Source organism: Hippoglossus stenolepis, chromosome 1 (genome assembly GCF_022539355.2).
Source record: "Hippoglossus stenolepis isolate QCI-W04-F060 chromosome 1, HSTE1.2, whole genome shotgun sequence".
Lineage (NCBI taxonomy): Eukaryota > Metazoa > Chordata > Actinopteri > Pleuronectiformes > Pleuronectidae > Hippoglossus > Hippoglossus stenolepis.
The window spans coordinates 991,972-1,011,876 of record NC_061483.1 but is presented as its reverse complement, the minus strand read 5'-3'; the positions used below and the strand labels follow the sequence as shown (position 1 = coordinate 1,011,876).

Here is a 19,905-nt window from a genome sequence, read left to right as displayed (position 1 = left end):
ACGACAGGTAGTCGCATCTCGTGAAGATTGACTTGGTGCGAAGGTCCACCTGCGGGGAAAGATCAGAATGAACCTGTGCTTCCAGGTGGTTGCTCTGGAACTACGGCCGGTAACTAATGCTGGTAACTAAAGCCGGTAACTAACCGTGACCAAGTTTAATTTATTTCATCCGTCTTATTTGTGTTTTATTTCCATGTATTTTGTCAAGCACATTGTAACCTTGTCTAGATAAGTGCTAAACAATTATAATTATTATTATTGTTGTTATTATTACTTTGTCTTGTTCAAAGCTAATTAGGGTGAGAATTGGAAGTTTAACAGTATCCAAATCTTTAAGAATTTCAGATGTAAAATGTATAAAATTACTATTATTATTAAATCAATAAATTTGTTGTGGCCTTGATGCTTAACTAGAAAATCAAACAAAAGAAATTAAGCTCCCACAAACAAAAGATAACAGTAATAATGAAGAAGAATAAGACATTTCTATCATGGACCAGATTCACACATTGTCTCTATGTCATCATTGCTTGTCTCACCCTGTACGTTCCATCAGGGTTTTGTCCTCTGTAGGTGAAGGCCGCACTTCCCCCTAATAGATGTGATGCAGACGCCAGTGAGACCAGGAGCAGCTGAAGTAGGAGCACCGCTGTGGAAGCCATGATGCAGTGAACTGGTCTGTGTCCCGGGTGCCTCTCACATCCACCTGCAGCATCTTTATATACTGTAAGCTGGAGTTTGATGGAATGCACATTCGGGTTGAAAACAATGGGCTAACCCTAACCCTAACCCAACCCACCTGCAAAACCGGTTTGAACATTAATTATTGTAATTATTGTTATTTAAATGTTACGCACATTTTCACCAGTAACAAGCTCCAACAATAGTTTAGAATCGTCCGAGCAGAGGAACAAGAAAGTTCTCCTGATTTCGTATGAAGTTAAAGTTCTGACTGTCAGAACAGAGCTGCTGCTTCACACTTCTTATATGAATGAAATGACATTAGAAGAAGTTAGTACATGGATGCAGGTGTATTCACAGAAACTAGTCCAGACAAAGTCACAGAACTTTACAGGAGTGGGTTTGAGATCCCAATGAAGTTTCAGTTCAGTGTGTGGACCAACTCATCTACAGTATACTCATGTGTGTACTCATGCAAGAATAGAGCAACTGTATTTCTATTGGGAAACAAAATGGAATCCAGTGGTTCAGGTCTTTCAAAGCTCATTAAAACATTTAATAAGCTTTATTTATTAAGTTTAGTAGATGTTTATGGGATGTTCTGTGATTGCATTTCTTCTTAATCCTCTAAAACAATACCCTTTGTTCAGAAATTTAAAGGGTGTGACCGGCATTCAATCTAGTATGTGTCACTCTGATCAAGTGTGTTCTGAAATCCTGTGGGAGTGGCAGATGTTCAGATGTGTTCACTCAAGCTTCTCACATGATTAGACTCTATTTGCCCCAGGCTCATAGCGTCACATGGATTGGACTCGTTCACCCATCGCTTCTTTATGAGCATTGTGTGACAAGAATATGTTGCAACAGGAAATTTATAAATAGTCTCAGACTATAAGCTGTTGGCTCAGTGGCCAAGTGGGTGTCACACTTTCAGCAATACCATAGACAACTATGTGGTAGCCCTAACATCCGCTGGTGGCCACTAACACCTGCTATAATCTACTGGTAGTTGGAAACCTAAATTGTGCAGAAGACCTTCAAACGTACATTAAAATCAAGAAGCATCTCAATAAGCAAAGGTAAGAGATCAGACCATAGGTTCTACATCAAACTATTATCATCATTATGATTATGATGATGATGATTATTATTATTGCAAATGTCCGCATTGCAGAACTAATAAAGGACTTCTTAATCTTAATCTTAAGAGGTAGAGGTTGTAGTAACTGGAGATGCTGATGGTTTTGGGAAACTGGCAGGAGAAGCCAATCTTAACCTTCTTCCTGCGGGTTATGATCTCGTTGGGCAGCTCGAAGGAGTTGATCTCATTCTTGAAGCTGATGTAGTCCCCTGAATCCTTGATTTACGACAAACAGACGTGGTAGAAAGGCCATGAACAGCTGAGAGCAGAACAAACAGATTCTTTCTCTGCATTTTGCTTAATTCTTCTCTTAACCCTCGTGTTGTTCCTGGGTCGGATTGACCCAGAGTGTGTGTGTGTGTGCGTGCGTGTGTGTGATCATCCGCAAGCCCTGGCCGGTCAGGGTTAGGGTGACCCAAGGATTGTCATTCTTGATTCTCCTGGGGGGTCATTTAGACCCACACCTGATTCCAATTGTCATCTAGGGGGTACCCACAAAGAAGCCGGCGCGCCATTTTCCGTGTGCCACCCTCCTGGACCATGGCACGATGTCACGTCAGGAGCGTTTCACCAGAGAACAGGTTCTCCAACAGCTATTCTCCCAGCAACCATCCTCTGAACCCGAAGAGGACGCGAAAGAGCCAGACCGAGAAGCGGACAGAAAAGCAGACCGAGAAGAAGACAGAGAGGACGGCCATGTCGTCGCCGTCGTCGCCGGCAACGACAGTGATTACGAAGACGACGACGGCGACGAAGACTACGACCCAGTGGGTGATGCTTCTGCAGATTCTTCATCCTTTGAAGAAGAAGAAGAAGGACAAGACCACGGCTACACCACCGGACTCGTGGAAAGAGAGACCTTCCCATCAAGAAACGGGGAAATAACATGGTCCTCGAGGGCGTACGGCCGAGAGGAGGGCCGCTGCTCCTCCTCCTCCTCTTCCTCCTCCTCTTCCTCCTCCTCTTCCTCCTCCTCTGCTGCGGCTCAAAGCGGGGTCCCCCCCATCCTGGAGATGACGAATCGGGAGGGTCGTCGAAAATACGGCGACGAATGGAAAGGGATGGACGAGACCGACCTGCGCGCCTACGTAGGGCTGCTAATCTTAGCGGGCGTGTACAGGTCCCGGGGCGAGGCCGCCGCCAGCCTGTGGGACGCCGAGAGTGGCCGGGCGATGTTTCCTGCCACGATGCCTCTAAAACTGCTGCGCTTCGACGACTGCGAGACGAGACGCACGAGATGAGCCACGGACAAATTGGCAGCTGTGCGAGAGGTCTGGGACGCGTGGGTGGCGCGGCTACCGCGCCTCCACAACCCGGGGCCCGAAGTGACCGTGGACGAGCAACTGTTTCCGTTCAGAGGTTAGTCTTTTTTTTCGTTTTATGTTATGTTATGTTATGTTATGTTATGTTATGTTATGTTATGTTATGTTATGTTATGTTATGTAGATAGCGGCTGCTACTCCTCGTCCTCATCTCATCTCATCTCATCTCATCTCCTCTCATCTCCTCCTGTTTTACTCCCTAGGCCGGTGTCCGTTCCGTCAGTACATGCCCAGCAAGCCGGCGAAATACGGGATCAAGTCGTGGGTGGCCTGCGATGCGAAATCCAGCTACGCTTGGAAGATGCAAGTGTACACCGGAAAGCCGAGCGGCGGACGCCCAGAACGGAACCAGGGGTTGCGGGTAGTGCTCGATGTAACGGAGGGACTGCACGGTCGTAACGTCACGTGCGACAATTACTTCACCTCCTACGAACTCGCGCGGCAGCTCCTGGAGAGGAAGCTCACCGTGGTCGGCACGGTTCGGAAGAACAAGCCCGAGCTCCCGACCGGGCTGCTCGCGGTCAAGGGAAGAGAGGTGTTCTCATCCAAGTTCGCATTCACGCCCACCGCCACTCTGGTGTCCTACATCCCAAAGAAAAACAGGAACATGGTGCTCCTGAGCACACGGCACCCCGAGGCCGACATCAGCGACCGCGAGGACGGGAAACCGGTCATCGTCCTGGACTACAACCGCAACAAAGGTGGCGTGGACAACCTAGACAAGGTGATCGGAACGTACAGCTACAGGAGGATGACCGCGCTGGCCCTGGTCGTCTTTCACAACATTCTCGACGTCTCTTCCTACAACGCCTTCGTGATATGGAGAGAGATCAACCCAGACTGGATGTGGGCAAGCGGAACAAGCGGAGGCTGTGCCGAGAGCAGCTGGGAAAGGCTCTCGTGACTCCGTTCATCGCACGAAGGGAGCGCATCCCCCGCACGGAAGCGTTCGCCGCGGTTGTGAAGGCTGTAAAAGCCGCCGCCGCCGCACAGAGTGCTCTTGACCACAACGACTACGACGCTCAACCCGAGCGTCCGGCCTCCTCCATAGCCCTAGCAGCAGCCCCGCTCGGGGCGAGTAAGAGGAAGAGGTGTCAGATATGCCCCAGGAAGAAGGACTGTAAAACTCACACCATGTGCCGCGGGTGTAACAAATTCATCTGCAAGGGCTGCTCACTTGTCTATTGCCCTACATGTGTGTCCAAATATGGGGTGGGCTATGTGAGGGGGCCAACAGCCGTGGGAAGCAGGGACAACACAAGGGTTAAAAACACAGATTTGATCATGTGGATTTTTACAGAAAAAGTAAATGTCCCTCCACACCTCAATTTTTGTGCCACAGGCGGAGAACGACATGGTGCCAGTGATCTGCGATCCGTTGGAGGTGAGGGAGCACGAAGGGTCGCTCAGCTGCAGGAATTTCTCGTCGATGCCAGGCATGGAGGCAGCGTACAGGGTCACCGTCATCTTGTTGGGTGAGCACTGAACTGTGGCCTTGCCTTTAAATCAGAATCCACATTAACTCCTTATCAAGAAGTGAAATATTGGTTCAGAACATCACAACAAAGTCCAACTTCAGAGGGATTTGATTAAATAAATAAAATAAATAAGTAAAACCGGTTTGAACATTAATAATTGTTACATGATTGTTATTGAGCACATTTTCACCAGTAACAAGCTCCAACAATAGTTTGAATCGTCCGAGCAGAGGAACAACAATGTTTTCCTGAAAGGCGTGAAAGGCAGTTGATGGCTTTGTTCAGCCCAGTGAGACAAATAGTGATTTGTGAATAGGGGCTGTTGGGCCATGGTTCTTTGTGAAACCACACTTCGGCCTACATGTGCCATCAAGGCCTGAAGCAGCATGTCCCTCCAGGACTCCGTCTCCCAGGGGCCATTAAAAACCAGAGCAAGGAACTCAATGTCCCAGAGGGCATCAACTTCACACAGAGGGGTGGAAACCCCCCCCAGGGACACAGGTTTCAACTCCCATTGGTCACTCTGGACCCCATGACCTGTGAGGTCACCGGGCCAATATAAGCTAGGTTCTCCAGCTTCTTCTGTCTCTTTTCTAAACTCCCTCAACGGGGAGAAGGCCAGGAGTCTCTTTCTACACTCCCTCCAAGGAGAGAAGGCTGTCGAGCCAGTTCCTGCCTCTTCCTACAATCCTTCTACAGGAGAGAAGGCTGTGGAGCCTCTTCTCCAGCTCACATCTTCTCTTCCCATCCAACTCTTCGAGAGGAGCACAAAGGTGCAGCTTCCAGCTCATCTCACCAAGGAAACCTCCTCGCCCTCCAAGCTCTACCAACGTCCTAGCAGCGACTCGATGTCCTGTTTGCAAACTTCAGCCAGCAACTGAACTGAACTCAACAGAAACCAGCAAGACGACACAAAACTGCGAACTGCACAGCAACTTCCTTTTTCCCCTTTCCACGGACTGGTAACACATCTGGGCTTAATAATTATACTAGGCTAAGCAAGACTGTTTATTCGATTCTGTGTGAGGTTTATAAGTTTGATTTGTGGTGTTGTGATATTTTGGGTACAAGTTATTGAGAAAGCAATGTTAGTCTGTTATGCTCTTCACAGTCTTTCGTTGCATCCAATCTAGTAACTTCCTCTAATTTGGCACACACACAGACACACAACACACACAGACACACACACACACACACACACACACACACACACACACACACACACACACACACACACACACACACACACACACACACACACACACACACAGACACAGACACACGCATAACTCTTCACCTCATTAGCTCTACAGGTCGTAAACATTCCAATAGGTGGGACGGGTGTTATCTCTTTGGCCAGCGACCATCTTGAAAGCACGCTGACTCACACAGACACACGCACATACCTATCTTTGTTTAGCAATTAGACCGTTAGTAATTTGTGTTTTTATACTTTATTATAATCATAATAAATGTTTTTCTTTCACAAATGTTTTTTCATTAATGTTGCATAAGTGAATTTCGCCAACCTCTACACTGTCAAGAACTCTATATCCTTCAACTTAGCTAACTATCTATATGGTAATTTTGGTTATAGTTATTAATTTAATTGTTAATCAGAGTTCCAAATTTGTAGTTAGTACCTTCATGAGACTTTATTCAATAAATTGGCTATCTTTTCCCTTCCTTTGAAGGGTGGTGCCCCGAGGTAACTTTAATCAATTAAAGTTATTATTTAATATTAATAATAAAATATTAATATTTAATATTTTATCTTGATAACCAAATTTATTGAATGCCGAAAGGCACACCATTTTATGGTATCACGTTTGATGCATTATGGCACAACAGGGCTATACAAATACAATTTGATTGACTGGCTCTTCTTAGTACGATTTGGTATGTCAATGATATTATCTGGTGTACAAGCCCTTTATTGGTCACGTCAGGGAACTGGCAGCCACCAGAATCATCAGATCAGTGCAATGCACGAATAAAGAGTTTAAGAGCGGTGCTGTCTGTCAGGATTCAGCAGCGTCTGTACAAACTGGGATTAAATGAGCTGATTCATATAAACACTCATTATTCTGTCCTGTGAGCAGGAACTTGAGCACGTGTTGTTTTGCAGTCGTACATTTTCCCCACATACGATTCATAAAACATGGTGGTACTTTCAACCACTGCTACAAACACTCAGGCCACAAACTTGTAGACAAAAGTAAATCTTTATTTTCAGCGTTGGTTCAGACTTTGTTGATGGACAAACGTCGTCTTTATTTTTCTTTTTAAAGTGTAAAATGGAGCGACACCTGCGAGTTAGTTCAGGCAGCCAACTCGAGCTGCGCTGCTCCAATCATGTGACATACATCATGTGACCTCACTCTCCACAACCATCTATAATACACACACACCTTATCAGCTGGTCTATTGAAGTAGCTGCTGCAGTATTGCTACCAGCTGCTTCAGCCCCTCCACCACCCAGCATCCACCTGTAGGCTCCAACGGGGGGTTACAAGTATTAGCTCGTCACTCCCATCATTCCTGTGTAATCATATGGGGGAGTGACTAAGTTGGAGCCTATATGCAAAACACTAAACCTGTTCATGCTCAGAACATTCCACTGAGCCCAGGAGGCTTAATAATGACAATGTGTACTTAGACATTGAATGAAGGCTTTTGTAAACCTGACATGTGATTGTTGAATGTAATCTGATGGCTCCGTTCACCTGAATATCTAAGACACATCTGAGAGAAACAGAGATACCTCAATCAATCATCTGTTTATTTTCAGTTACGGGAAGCAGCTCGTGTTTGAGTGCAGACGGTTCAGCCGAGGTCGGAGCAGCTGATCGGCCGGGCTGCTTGTTGAGCCACGAGACTTTGACACGGTCACTAAACAGAATAGATTTGTAAAAAGATGACCACACATCAGCTTTTAGCTGCAGGACTGCGCCACTTGGACCCAAGCATGTGACTAATATCGTATAAATGATATAACCTTTTATAAAATCATATAATAATAATAACTAGGGCTACGTTGTAGCACTGAACGGGCCCGAGCACACGCAACTCGGGACCTGTTGCGGTTGGTGGAGAGAGCGATCGGCGAGCGGGCACATGGCTCCGCGTTGCATGCGTTTTGCGCACTGCGGGAAGGATAAATGCTTCACTTCCTGCGTCTGTCACGAGACGACGATCCTTGCACGTCAAATTACTCCAGAATACAATTACTTTTTAGGGATTTGAATTTCTTGAAAACTCTAGAATTTGAGCATGTCTAGGCCCTGAAAAAGCCCCAAAAGGGAAATAAAAATCCTTCGAAATACAATAGGGCCTCCCACCGGAGGTGCCTGGGCCCTAATCATAATGCCTGTATTTGAACATATGAAAGTGGACCAAATCTGGTTTGAAAAGATCTGATTCCATGTGATTAGTGCTGTTCACACTGTCATTAAACAATCAGATCTGGTCACTTAGGGGGAAAAAAAGGATTTGTGTGCGTAACTTAGTTTGATTTTCAGTGTCCCTTTTGGTTATCTGATGGTTGTCCTCTCTCTGCTGGCAGAGAGACAGAGTGAGACACATGTCAGAGAAACTCTTCCTCATACTTTGATTCATACCACAAATGTCTCACAAGGGCAGTGGATATATTAAAGGTTCATGTAGATGATGGTAAGTATGCTCTCTCTCTCTCTCTCTGTCTGTCTCTCTGTCTCTCTCTCTGTCTCTGTCTCTGTCTCTCTCTCTCTGTCTCTCTCTCTCTCTCTCTCTCTCTCTCTCTCTCTGTCTGTCTCTCTGTCTGTCTCTGTCTCTGTCTCTGTCTCTATCTCTCTCTCTCTGTCTGTCTGTCTGTCTGTCTGTCTGTCTGTCTGTCTGTCTGTCTCTCTGTCTGTCTGTCTGTCTGTCTCTCTCTCTGTCTCTCTCTGTCTCTCTCTCTCTCGCTCTCTGTCTGTCTGTCTCTCTCTCTCTCTCTCTGTCAGGGCAGTTTCTATCAAAAATATAGTTACTGGCATTTCAATGTAGCCCTGCTTTCAGACAATGTTTTCACAAATGTTTGTTTTGGAACAATTATTCAAAAACTGAATCTGACTACACCTCATTACAGCAAGACAACCAAGAGGCAAGCAGAACGCCTTAAAACAGCTTGGAAAAGAAAAGAACAATCAAGAACCCATTTCTTAAAAGATCCCTTCAAGTTCGTGAAATCTCTCCTCATCACAAAGAAAGGAGGATCCCTAAGGACATCAAAGCAGGATGTAGAGGAGCACCTGGAAAGAGATCTGCAATTCGGCTTCACAACCCCAGATTTTACCAGCATATGGCAGCGTCTCGAAGTGGGCATCATGGCTGGCTGCACTATCTCCCCACTAGCATTCACCATGGCGATGGAGATGATTATTATCAAACTAGAAGACAACATCACATTGGCCAGAATGAGGATCAATCCATCAAAATCAAGAAGCATCTCAATAAGCAAAGGTAAGAGATCAGACCATAGGTTCTACATCAAACTATTATCATCATTATGATTATGATGATGATGATGATTATTATTGCAAATGTCCCCATTGCGGGACTAATAAAGGACTTCTTAATCTTAATCTTAATTATTGTTATCATTATCATCATCGTCATCATTATAGTTATTATTATTATTAGTATAATTAATAATAATTACTGCTCATTATTTATGTCTCTTATTGTTTCATTATAACAGTCGGAGTTGAAACCTGATGGTTACACAACTGTTCCTGGTCCTGACACACTTATGATGGTATGTCAGCCGCCTTTGATCTTCTGGAATGCCAAAATGAGCTCTTTGGTTTGCTTTGGCAATGAAAGAAGGTAGAATCTTTTAGAGACGTATCTTTTGATGTTGGAAAACACCAACAACCCTTTAAGTTTAGTGGAGTTCATCAACCATTATGGCTACTTGTACATTACATATCATCGTTTTACATATAATAATTAAAATGTAAAATATATGCTCAACCCTGATTAGTGAAACTTAACTTTAAAAATAAATTGTAACTACGTATAAGTGTAGTGCCACCTTCAGGTCACCTGCGCTGAACTTCTGTGGACAACATGTAGGAGAATGTAGGGGAACTGTACTCAACTTAGGAAAGAAATGAACTTGAACATCATGCAGAGTTCATCTGTCCGCCGGGGCCTCCTCAAGAAACCACATTTAAATTCCACAGATCAAGATTTTATTGGGATCTGAACCATACTCATAAATATCAGAAACAAGATCTTTTCATCAAGATTCACGAGTTATTCTCTGAGAAATCAATTGTAAATAAATGCCCTACTTCAAAATTTTAAAGAAGGTGATAAGAAAATCTCTTTTTGTCCGATGTCACCATCCTTCCTGGTATCAGCTCATGCGGTGGGGTGGGGGCTCACTGGGTTGGTGGTTCGATCCCCTCCTCGTCTGAAATCCCATGTTATATCCGGAAAGGCATATGACAAATAAAACAACCTCACCACATAGTCCGAAAATTCAGTTTGTCCAACTAAATGATAACAAACACAGAATAAACTCACACAGAATTAGGTTTATTATAATGTGATTAAGGCTTCAATCAGCGAATGTCTTTATCATACATTTATCGTAAATAAAATCCCATTTAAATTGCAGAAATATATGATTTCACCATTACAGACGTTGATGTATTTAGCTGTTGGAAAAGTTTTGCTGCTGTGACACTATTTTTATTTCATGATGCTCAAAATCGTGCACATTTTTGTTATTTGAGAATGTATTTTAACTTTCAGTGGCACAACCATTCAACACATTGAATAAAACAGGATTTGCAGAATCATGCCCAGATAGTTGACCAGTTTTTTGACCAGGTAGATTAAGTCTGAATCTGTTGATGTTTTGTTCACACAGGTAAACCATGTAATTACCAAGATTAACCAGGCCTGTGGTGTATTTCATGTTCCAGAACCCTCATTGTTTGAATACACCTGTGTTTCATATGGTCTTACCTTACTGACTATTGGGCCTCGCCTCACTCGTTTCACGCACCAATAATTCTTAAAAAAACGTCAACACCAGATACAACAGAAAACCAGTTGGACAAGTCTAAAGGATTTGTGCAGCTACAAATACAAATTCATGCTGAGAAAGCGGTCATCGATTCTTATGTACTTCAGCTTTTTTAAAGTTATGCTTCATGGCTTGTGCCCTGTAATTTAAGACTGTGAATAAAGATGGACGACACGTCTCCACTTCCTGCAACTTCACCACTAGATGCCTTTAATATTTTAGTTTTAGTTATCAAAGCCTGAAATTATGAGAGCGTTGCGGTCGTCTTCCTTTCTCCTCCTCCTGAAGTAGTTAACAGCCACAGCCATCAACACCACTGATAATAAGAAGGCACAGCCGAAGAAGATGCTGCTGCCGTTGGTGTTAAGGATCTTCCGGATTTCCCAGTCGTCTACGCTTGATTTGGTGTCTGAAGAAACAGGTGGAGGAGTCACTGAAAGACAATAATACAGCAGTTTACAGGCAGACGGAAAATATGTAGGTGGGGAAGTAGGTAGATCGGTTAGATTAGAGTCAGTAGGAGGGTAGGTGGGGAAGTAGGTAGGTGGGGAAGTAGGTGAGTAGGTAGGTAGGTAGGTAGGTAGATAGATAGATAGATAGATAGATAGATAGATAGATAGGGTAGAGTTGGTAGATATATAGGTAGGTAGGTAGGTAGGTAGGTAGGTAGGTAGGTAGGTGGTGGTAGGTAGGTAGGTAGGTAGGTAGGTAGATAGATGAGATATAGGTAGGTGGGTGGTAGGTAGGTAGGTAGGTAGGTGGTGGGTGGTAGGTAGGTAGTGGTGGTTGGGGTGGTGGTGGTGTAGGTGTGGGTGGGTGGGTAGGTTGGTAGGTGGGTAGGTGGGTGGTGGGTGGGTGGTGGGTGGGTAAGTAGGTGGGTGGGAGTGGGGTGGGTGGTGGGTTGGTGGGTGGGTGGGTGGTGGGTAGGTAGGTGGGTAGGGGTGGGTAGGCGTAGGTGGGTGGTGGTGGGTAGGTCGGTGGGTAGGTGGGTAAGTGGGTGTGGGTGGGGTCGGTCGGGTCGATCGGTCGGTAAGTAGGTAGGTAGGTGGGTAGGTAAGTAGGTAGGTAGGTAGGTAAGTAGGTAGGTAGGTAGGTCGGTCGGTCGGTCCGTAAAGTAGAGTAGAGTAGAGTCGGTAAGAAGGTAGGTAGATAGGGTAGAGTAGTTAGGTTCATATTAACCTGCAGGGGGCTCTCCACTCTTTATGATCACAGTGTTATCTGCCATTGCCTCTTTGGGAACAGTCAGCCCGATAAACTGCCAAGGACCCTGGGTAATGTTGTGGCCAGCAGTCTCCTTGCTCACCTCTCGCCTGCGTCTGCGGGTTGCACTCGACAGACAGCCCTGGGCACATCTGGAAAAGGGACTGTCTGCCTCACACATGATGACGGAGCAGGTGATGTACACCTGTAAGGTGGCAGGAGAGAGTGTTTAGAGTTCCTGAAGTAATCAAATGATTCATAAATGGGAATGAAATTAAAAAGTTGTTTGTGTTGTACGTTGAGTTTACATTTAATAAACCTTTATTGAGCCATTTCATTGGAAAACTGCCTTATCTAATATTTCAGGTTTCAGCTTCATCCTGAGTTACCTGGTCAAAGTTTCCTGTAAATTTGAAGGCCTGAACGCCAAATTTGAACGTAGGCCCAGTAGATGAGAAGACTTTAATTGTCTCATCTTTCAGACACCTGTTAAAAACAAAGGACACACAATCAAGACACTGCATAAGAACAATTGTTAATATCTTCCATGTGTACTAATAAAAGGATTTTGGCATTACCACTCACCCGTTCTTGATGAGGTCATAGAAGAGGGGGTTCTCAGGGTTGTCATCAGGAGTGGCTTTGCAGGATTCAACAAATATTTTCACATCTGGAAGTTCCGACTGAGCTTGAATGCCCATGTAGATCATGTCCAACAGCTTGACCTCCACTGGATAGGCCTTGGCCTCCACCTTATTTGTGAAGCTGCTATTGGGGAATATCTCAAAGGTGTAGCCAAAGCTGCCAAAGCTGGACTCTGTGAAAATGTAATCGGACTTGTAGAGGTTGTAGTAACTGGTGATGCTGATGGTTTTGGGAAACTGGCAGGAGAAGCCAATCTTAACCTTCTTCCTGCGGGTTATGATCTCGTTGGGCAGCTCGAAGGAGTTGATCTCATTCTTGAAGCTGATGTAGTCCCCTGAATCCTTGATTTACGACAAACAGACGTGGTAGAAAGGCCATGAACAGCTGAGAGCAGAACAAACAGATTCTTTCTCTGCATTTTGCTTAATTCTTCTCTTAAAAACACAGATTCGATCATGTGGATTTTTACAGAAAAAGTAAATGTCCCTCCACACCTCAATTTTTGTGCCACAGGCGGAGAACGACATGGTGCCAGTGATCTGCGATCCGTTGGAGGTGAGGGAGCACGAAGGGTCGCTCAGCTGCAGGAATTTCTCGTCGATGCCAGGCATGGAGGCAGCGTACAGGGTCACCGTCATCTTGTTGGGTGAGCACTGAACTGTGGCCTTGCCTTTAAATCAGAATCCACATTAACTCCTTATCAAGAAGTGAAATATTGGTTCAGAACATCACAGGGGAGCTGTTATGCTCATTTCTTGATCTATATTTGTGGTTTGGGACTCAACAAGAGCAGAATTAAAATAATTATAGCTGAAAGTTCGTATTTATCTCAAACTGCCTGTTGTGCAGCCTCCCATCCACTTCCTGCCACTGTACAAACATGACGCCAAAATCTCTCAGATATTCAGTAAACCCTGCCTTCTTGTGCTTTTGACATCATTTGTAGTAAGTGTCTGTGTGATCTTGGAGTGGAGCTGTGGTATCGAGTTTCCGCCCGATAAACAGATTCAACCAATCCTGAGTCAGTCTCAGCTGTCAATCATGACATCTCTGCTTGTTTTTATATCATCAAATAACGAATTAAAACCAAACTGATCAGAAACAATTGAACAAACATCAGTGAGATAAGAACGACCTAAAATTTCTGTCTCTGATGAACATTTATTAAACGTCTACTTTGATTTTTTTTTGTTTGGTCCATGTCCCATCTGCTAACATGGAGGAGGAGGGGTTTATGACATATACTGCAGCCAGACACCAGGGGGCGATCCATATATATTAAGGAAAAGCTTAATAAAGCTCAGATGTGAAGTTTTTGTTTAGAGGATTTGATCGTGTAAAAGCTTATAATGTTTGAATTCATTCATTGCTTCCAGTCATAGATTGTTTTATATACACTCATTACGGTTTTTAAAATTATTATTCAAACTGGAGATGAACAAACCTTGAGTGATAGATGATTGGGTCACCATGACAACAACACACCTCATCTCTGACTGGCTGAAGGACATAAGAAAGAAAAGATGATTCAGATTCACAAAACAATAAACAGAGAATTATAGAGAATTACATTCACGTGGAAACACTGACGTTTCTTTGGTCTCTGCGGTGAAGCAGAACGGGACAAATCTGTACAGATCGCTGCGCTGTGGCGTCCACTGCACGGTGACCTCGGCTTTTCCATGTGTGTCATTCTTGAACGTTTTGCTCATGTTCTGAGGGCCGCTGACCTGGAACTCATGGATGCTGCAGGACAAATGGGGACAGAGCAGGAGAAACTTGATCTTTATTTGACACGTATGATTGGTTAACACATGTGTGAAGTACATACCTGCTGTGGGAAGCCTGTGCTTGGGCGTAGAGCTGGAACGGCTGACCCACGGTGGCATGAAGAACATCCCCATGGGACGGAGTCTTAGACAAGAACATGGGCTGCACATGACCAACTTCACACCTTGGCACTGGAGGAAGGACTGAAACACAAACACCAGAGGCTGTGAACAGCACATCCTCTTCTTTCCTTTTACATTTGTTGTCATCGATGAAGCCCCTGACCCAGGAAGTCTATCATGAGGCAGCCATGTTGAATTACTCCTTTGATTTAAAAGGCATCCAGTGGAACAGTCCAGCTCATAGAGTGTAAATAAAGATGGAGGACACATTACATTACATGTCATTTAGCCGACGCTTTTAGCCGAAGCGACTTCCAATCAGTGCATTTAACATCTATGAGGGGACATTCTGGGTTCAGCATCTTGCCCATGGACACTTCGGCATGGGCTGAGATTCAAGCCACCGACCCCTCAGCCACAGCCGCCCCAGAACACGTCTCATCCTCTTTTGGTGCTGTCATCTTGCTCTGGTGGAGCTGTGGTATCAAGGTTCCGCCACTCGAACAAACATCATTGTGATAAGAAATACATAAAATGACAGAAACCATCTTTGACAAACATTTATTTAACTTAGATTTTTTTAGTTTGTCCATGTCCCATCTGCTAACATGGAGGAGGAGGGGTTTATGACCTAAAGCCACAAGAAGGCGATCAGCATCTTTATTTGCATTATGTGGTTCAGGTTAAAGCTAAACTCAGATCTTCAGTTTGTACGTTTACGAACTTTTGTACTTCTGCTTTGAGAATAGTACAGAAGACAAACTGTGACAATATTTGATTTTACAGTGACTGAAAAATAAATTGGAAGCAATCAACTGAAAGTAAATAAATTAGCAGCCTACTTGAAAAAAAGTGTTTATGTACTTGCACTTTACTTAATGTTATTTGTTAAATGTTATTTTACTTCTACTCCATCACAATTCACAGGGAAATTTACGCCTTTACAGGTGAGTTATTATTGTAAAGACATTTATGTAAAGTCACCAGGTAACAATAAGAAAGATAAAGGTCCTAAAATATTTTAAGAAGTTTAAATAAGTTATTATAATAAGTTTTAAGATACATTTTTTAAATACATCTTTCAGTAGTAAAAGAAAAAACTTTTACATTTAATCAAGCAGTATTATTTAGCTTGTGGCAAAGTAAACCACCCGAGTCCTTTAAATATTATTTAAAACTAAATATGAGAAAAAGTCAGTGAAGCCAATATTCAGTGAAATCAGTTTTTCCAGTAGAAATTATGAGAGGATAAAATATCATGTTCACAAAGCCTCAATATAATGAGAAAGAATATAATAAAATAATATATCATAATATAATGAGAAAGAATATAATGCAATGATATAATATATAGAATAGCATAATGAGAAACAAGGTGAAACGGAGGTGAATTTTTTTTTGATGATCAACAAATTGTCATATAATTGTGACAATTCTATTTAAATTTCAACTCTATTATCTTCTACTTTTACTTACTTATTCTTAATTATTCTGGTTTACAAACATCTTGTAATACTGTGACTCAGGCTTAATATTGTAACGTCTATTTGACAGAAAAGCTGTTTTATGGTTTTCAGGTTAAATAAACTTGTTTTTCTTCAATCAGTAAATTTAAAGGACCACTCACCCTCCACTGTGAACTGCAGCTTTACTCTGCAGAGAGGTGACGACTTTACGGCGGAGACGCTGTGAAACTCGGACGATCCGTCTGCGTACGACACGGTGATGTTTTTAGAAGGGAAGTCCTCCAGCATCAACTCAAACACTTGGACGCCGACGGAGACGTCACCTGCTCGTGTCAGTGTGCACGCATCCTGGAAACACACCAACAGTTCCATGGTTCATTTTCAAAAGGTTTTGGTCTCTTTGGACATTGATCTTCGCAGAAAAGGAATTAAATCATTTTCTGAACATTGTTATTGATTTGAAAACACGGTCGTCCTTTAACGTGTCAGTGAAAATAAATACTGTAAATACATTCAGTAAAGAAGATCTAATCAAAACCTTTTAGCTTTAAGATTTAAAAGAAGACATTATTTCTTCAGGTGATTCATCAGATATTAAATTACTTCTTGAGGCCGTGTCATGTGATTTTGAGAAAAAAGGGATGAACATCTGTATTTATGTTCATTTATATGAAGTAGCATGTTAATACAAGACATTTTTTCTTCCTGCTCTTTTTTCATTCCTGGAAAGACCAAATAAATTTATAAGTGATTAATATAAACTGTAATAGTAAAATGTTCATACATTCGAATAAAAATAAAAGATGAATAATAAGAAAATCAAAACCCCTGTAGCTCTGCCGTGTATTTATCACTTGTTTAATAAATGATGGTTCACCTTGTCCAGAGTAAAGTTGGAGGGAACCGGGACCCCTGAGCTGAAGCTGCATCTCACGTCGTCTCCATCTGGATCATGAGCCAGAAGACGAATCCTCGAAAAACAGTTCTGAGGAACCCTGAGTGGAAACACAACACTGACCATTAATCTTATTTTCAATCGTGACATCATTTGCTTTGACCAAAAATTTAACCAAACAATAAAAAAGTTAAATAAATCAAACAAGACAAAAATACTCATCCGACTAAGAATAGAGAAAATATTTATACACATAATTATGATGTTAAAACCAATAGAAAACCAACATAAGTGAGTTTTATTTTACTTAACACACATTGTAATTAATGGAATCTTGTAGAAATTATATCCCTTGACATCTTGTTTAAGCTTTTTTGTTTGTTTGGGTTCCTTTGGTACCTCATGGGATTTACAGAAGAATAATTACAGATGTTTTAGATATTTCCTGCACTGTTCTGACCATTAAACATTAAAAAATAAATGAATGAATACTGATACTCAAAATTGAAAACTGGATTCTTGTTGTTCTGGGTTTGTTCCCTCATGGTTGATGCACTTATTGTAAGTCGCTTTGGATAAAAGCGTCAGCTAAATGTAATGGAATAATGGAATGAAAAGAAAAAACTATTGTAAGCTGTAATTTTCTGTTAAAGTTCTGTGCCACATATTTAAGGGACATTCGGATCAATGAAGAAAATAAAACGACCATTAAAACAAAACAAAAAATGTCTGAGATGATAAAAATAAAGTAAAAAAGACAGAGTGTACATCACGTGTTGCTCTCTGTTATACAACCGTCACACTTGAACCCCAGCATGAGAAGAAAAGCTGGTACCTTATAAGGGACACTGTTGTGGTCACAGGACAGCTGTTGATGGCATGTGAGTCGGAGCGAGTTCCCAGGTCCAACTCTGCCAGACTCGTCCACTTTGTTTGTCCGTTGACGTTGGACTCCCAGCAGCAGCCGGAGCCCCTGAACAAGCGGGGGTGGGAGCTGGTGTCACTCATAGATGCACAAACACGTGAGCACAGTTCACTCAGACCGGGGTTCGGGTTTTTATGTTTTATTTGGTTTTTTTCTTGCTAAACTCTTCTTGTCAGAGTCAAAGGATTAAAATCAATTTTAGTTTGAACCACTTCAAATTCAAACACATTGGTCTATTATTATTAATAGTATTATTATTATTATTATTGACCTTTTGTATTAAAATGAAATGTGGTCAAACACTAATCACTTGATTTTCACTGTGCACAAAATTGAGGGAATTTCTAAAACCAGTCAAATATTTTGTACATATATAAATGAATGGTTTCCTCTGAGCGAACATTCGTACATATATGAGTTACTTTATAACACAAGCCACATTAATCTTCAGTTCAGCTCTACAAGAAATAACAAAGATAGTGAATCTGAAATTAATAGGAAAGAAAATATTTAAATTTGTATTCTTAGATATATATATATATCTTAGCACAAATGTGTCTTTGACCTTATTTAAGATAACATTTTGATCCCCTTTTAATGGCTCAGATTAACCACATGTGGATAAGATAATCCTGTATCAGTCCCACATTAGGGACATTCCCCTTCAGGCCTGTTGTGCTGCGACCTTGACTGACCTCAGAGAGAAGGAGGTTTGATTGGTCGAGATGGTCGCCGTCGCGTGTCCTTCAGTCTGGCACCACCGGCCCTGGCCCGTTGCATCCTGGTCCGTCTGCAGGACACTTGACTTATTAAAGCTGGTGCAGACGTCTCCGTCACAATTGAAGGACGACTGATTCTGGCAGCTGCTCCGGCCGTTCTGTCTGTGACTGAAGGTCACCTGCAGCGTTTGAGGAAGAACAGCGTCGATAAAAGAGTTTTGAGTTTCCTCGTACATTAAATACAGTGGAAACAAAAACAGGAAGAGCCGAGTGAGTCAATGTAGTCGGGCTGTTTTTTTCAAAAATGAAAAAACCAAATTCCTCTGCGCTGCTTCTAAAAGTCCCAGAAAGTTTTGTTGGAGTCAGTAACTATCTTTGGTTTCGTAAACTGAGGACGTTTCTTCATCTACTGCATGTTGCTCACATCAGACTCATGTTCGCTCATGTCCACTTTTGTATATGAGCGTGAAATTTGGCCATCGACTGGTTAACCAGAATTAATAATCTGCTTGAACTTTATGTTCTGTCATCTGAAGTGATAACATGATGAGTCTGCAGGTTCTTACAGAAATCTGATCTATCAAGTGAGTTAGGGCTGAAATTTCAAATTAAAAGCTCCGAGGTGATTATATTTATCTCCTGGTGATGAGTGATCCTGTGAGACATGGAAGGATTTTACTGTCGTATCTGACACATAACTTCTCTCATGGTGCAAAACACATTGTTTCACAACACGGAACACGACCAGAAACATGTACAGCTTTAGCAGAGAGCATGCTGGGAAAACAAAACAAGAACAACGAAGCAAGTACGCAGGAAAAAATACAGAAAACTCATTGTTGGCTGCAGTTAATTTGATACGTATAAAAACCTAACCCTATAAAGAAACCAGCGATTATTAAATCATCAGAACTTTTTAATCTGAGTCATGTCACTGTTTGCATTTACACTGACTAATCTTTAATTACAGTCATGTTCCACTGATTCTAAAAAAACGCTCACATTTCTCAAACAGCGTGAGTTGATTATAAGAGACCGTACCGTAAAAGTCCCGTCCTTGTTCTTCTTTGGAGACATGAAGGTCAAACTGTCTCCATAGAAGGTGAGAGTGGACACAGACCCCAGTAAAGCCAACAGCAGCAGGACGAGTGCTCCTGCCTCCATCATGTCTCACACGGGTCTGATCGTACAGACGCTCCTTCAGTGGCACTCCGTCACAGTTTGAGACCAGAGGTGTTTCTCTCTGTTTCCACCAAACAGGAATAACCAGATCTGAGCGAGGCCTGACTCTCTTATTACACTGATAGATAGATGGATGGATGGATGGATGGATGGATAGATGGATAGATGGATGGATGGATGGATAGATGGATGGACAGACAGACAGACAGACAGACAGACAGATAGATAGAAAACATACATACTTTTATGAGAGAGCCTTTCCTGATTTAACCTTTTAATTTTATTTAATTTTTTTTTTAAT

At 42.6% G+C, this 19,905-nt stretch overlaps 1 protein-coding gene across 2 annotated transcripts; it reads right to left on the bottom strand.

Moving 5' to 3' along the window:
* Positions 1–10,163: 10,163 nt before the first annotated feature.
* On the bottom strand, positions 10,164–19,658 carry LOC118107714. 2 transcript variants are annotated; one of them, XM_035155674.2, is made up of 13 exons: positions 19,464–19,658; positions 18,399–18,601; positions 17,614–17,751; positions 16,761–16,878; positions 16,045–16,231; positions 14,357–14,498; positions 14,116–14,271; positions 13,970–14,025; positions 13,020–13,195; positions 12,466–12,866; positions 12,270–12,366; positions 11,860–12,085; positions 10,164–11,089 (listed from the first exon to the last, which is right to left on the bottom strand). In XM_035155674.2, the coding sequence occupies exons 1-13, from the start codon at positions 19,587–19,589 to the stop codon at positions 10,905–10,907; spliced, it is 2,211 nt and encodes a 736-aa protein (XP_035011565.1). In that variant the 5' UTR covers positions 19,590–19,658; the 3' UTR covers positions 10,164–10,904. The 2 variants fall into 2 exon arrangements, with proteins under 2 accessions (XP_035011565.1, XP_035011564.1); XM_035155673.2 differs by having other exon boundaries at positions 10,164–11,113; positions 19,464–19,655.
* Between the last annotated feature and the right edge of the window lie 247 nt (positions 19,659–19,905).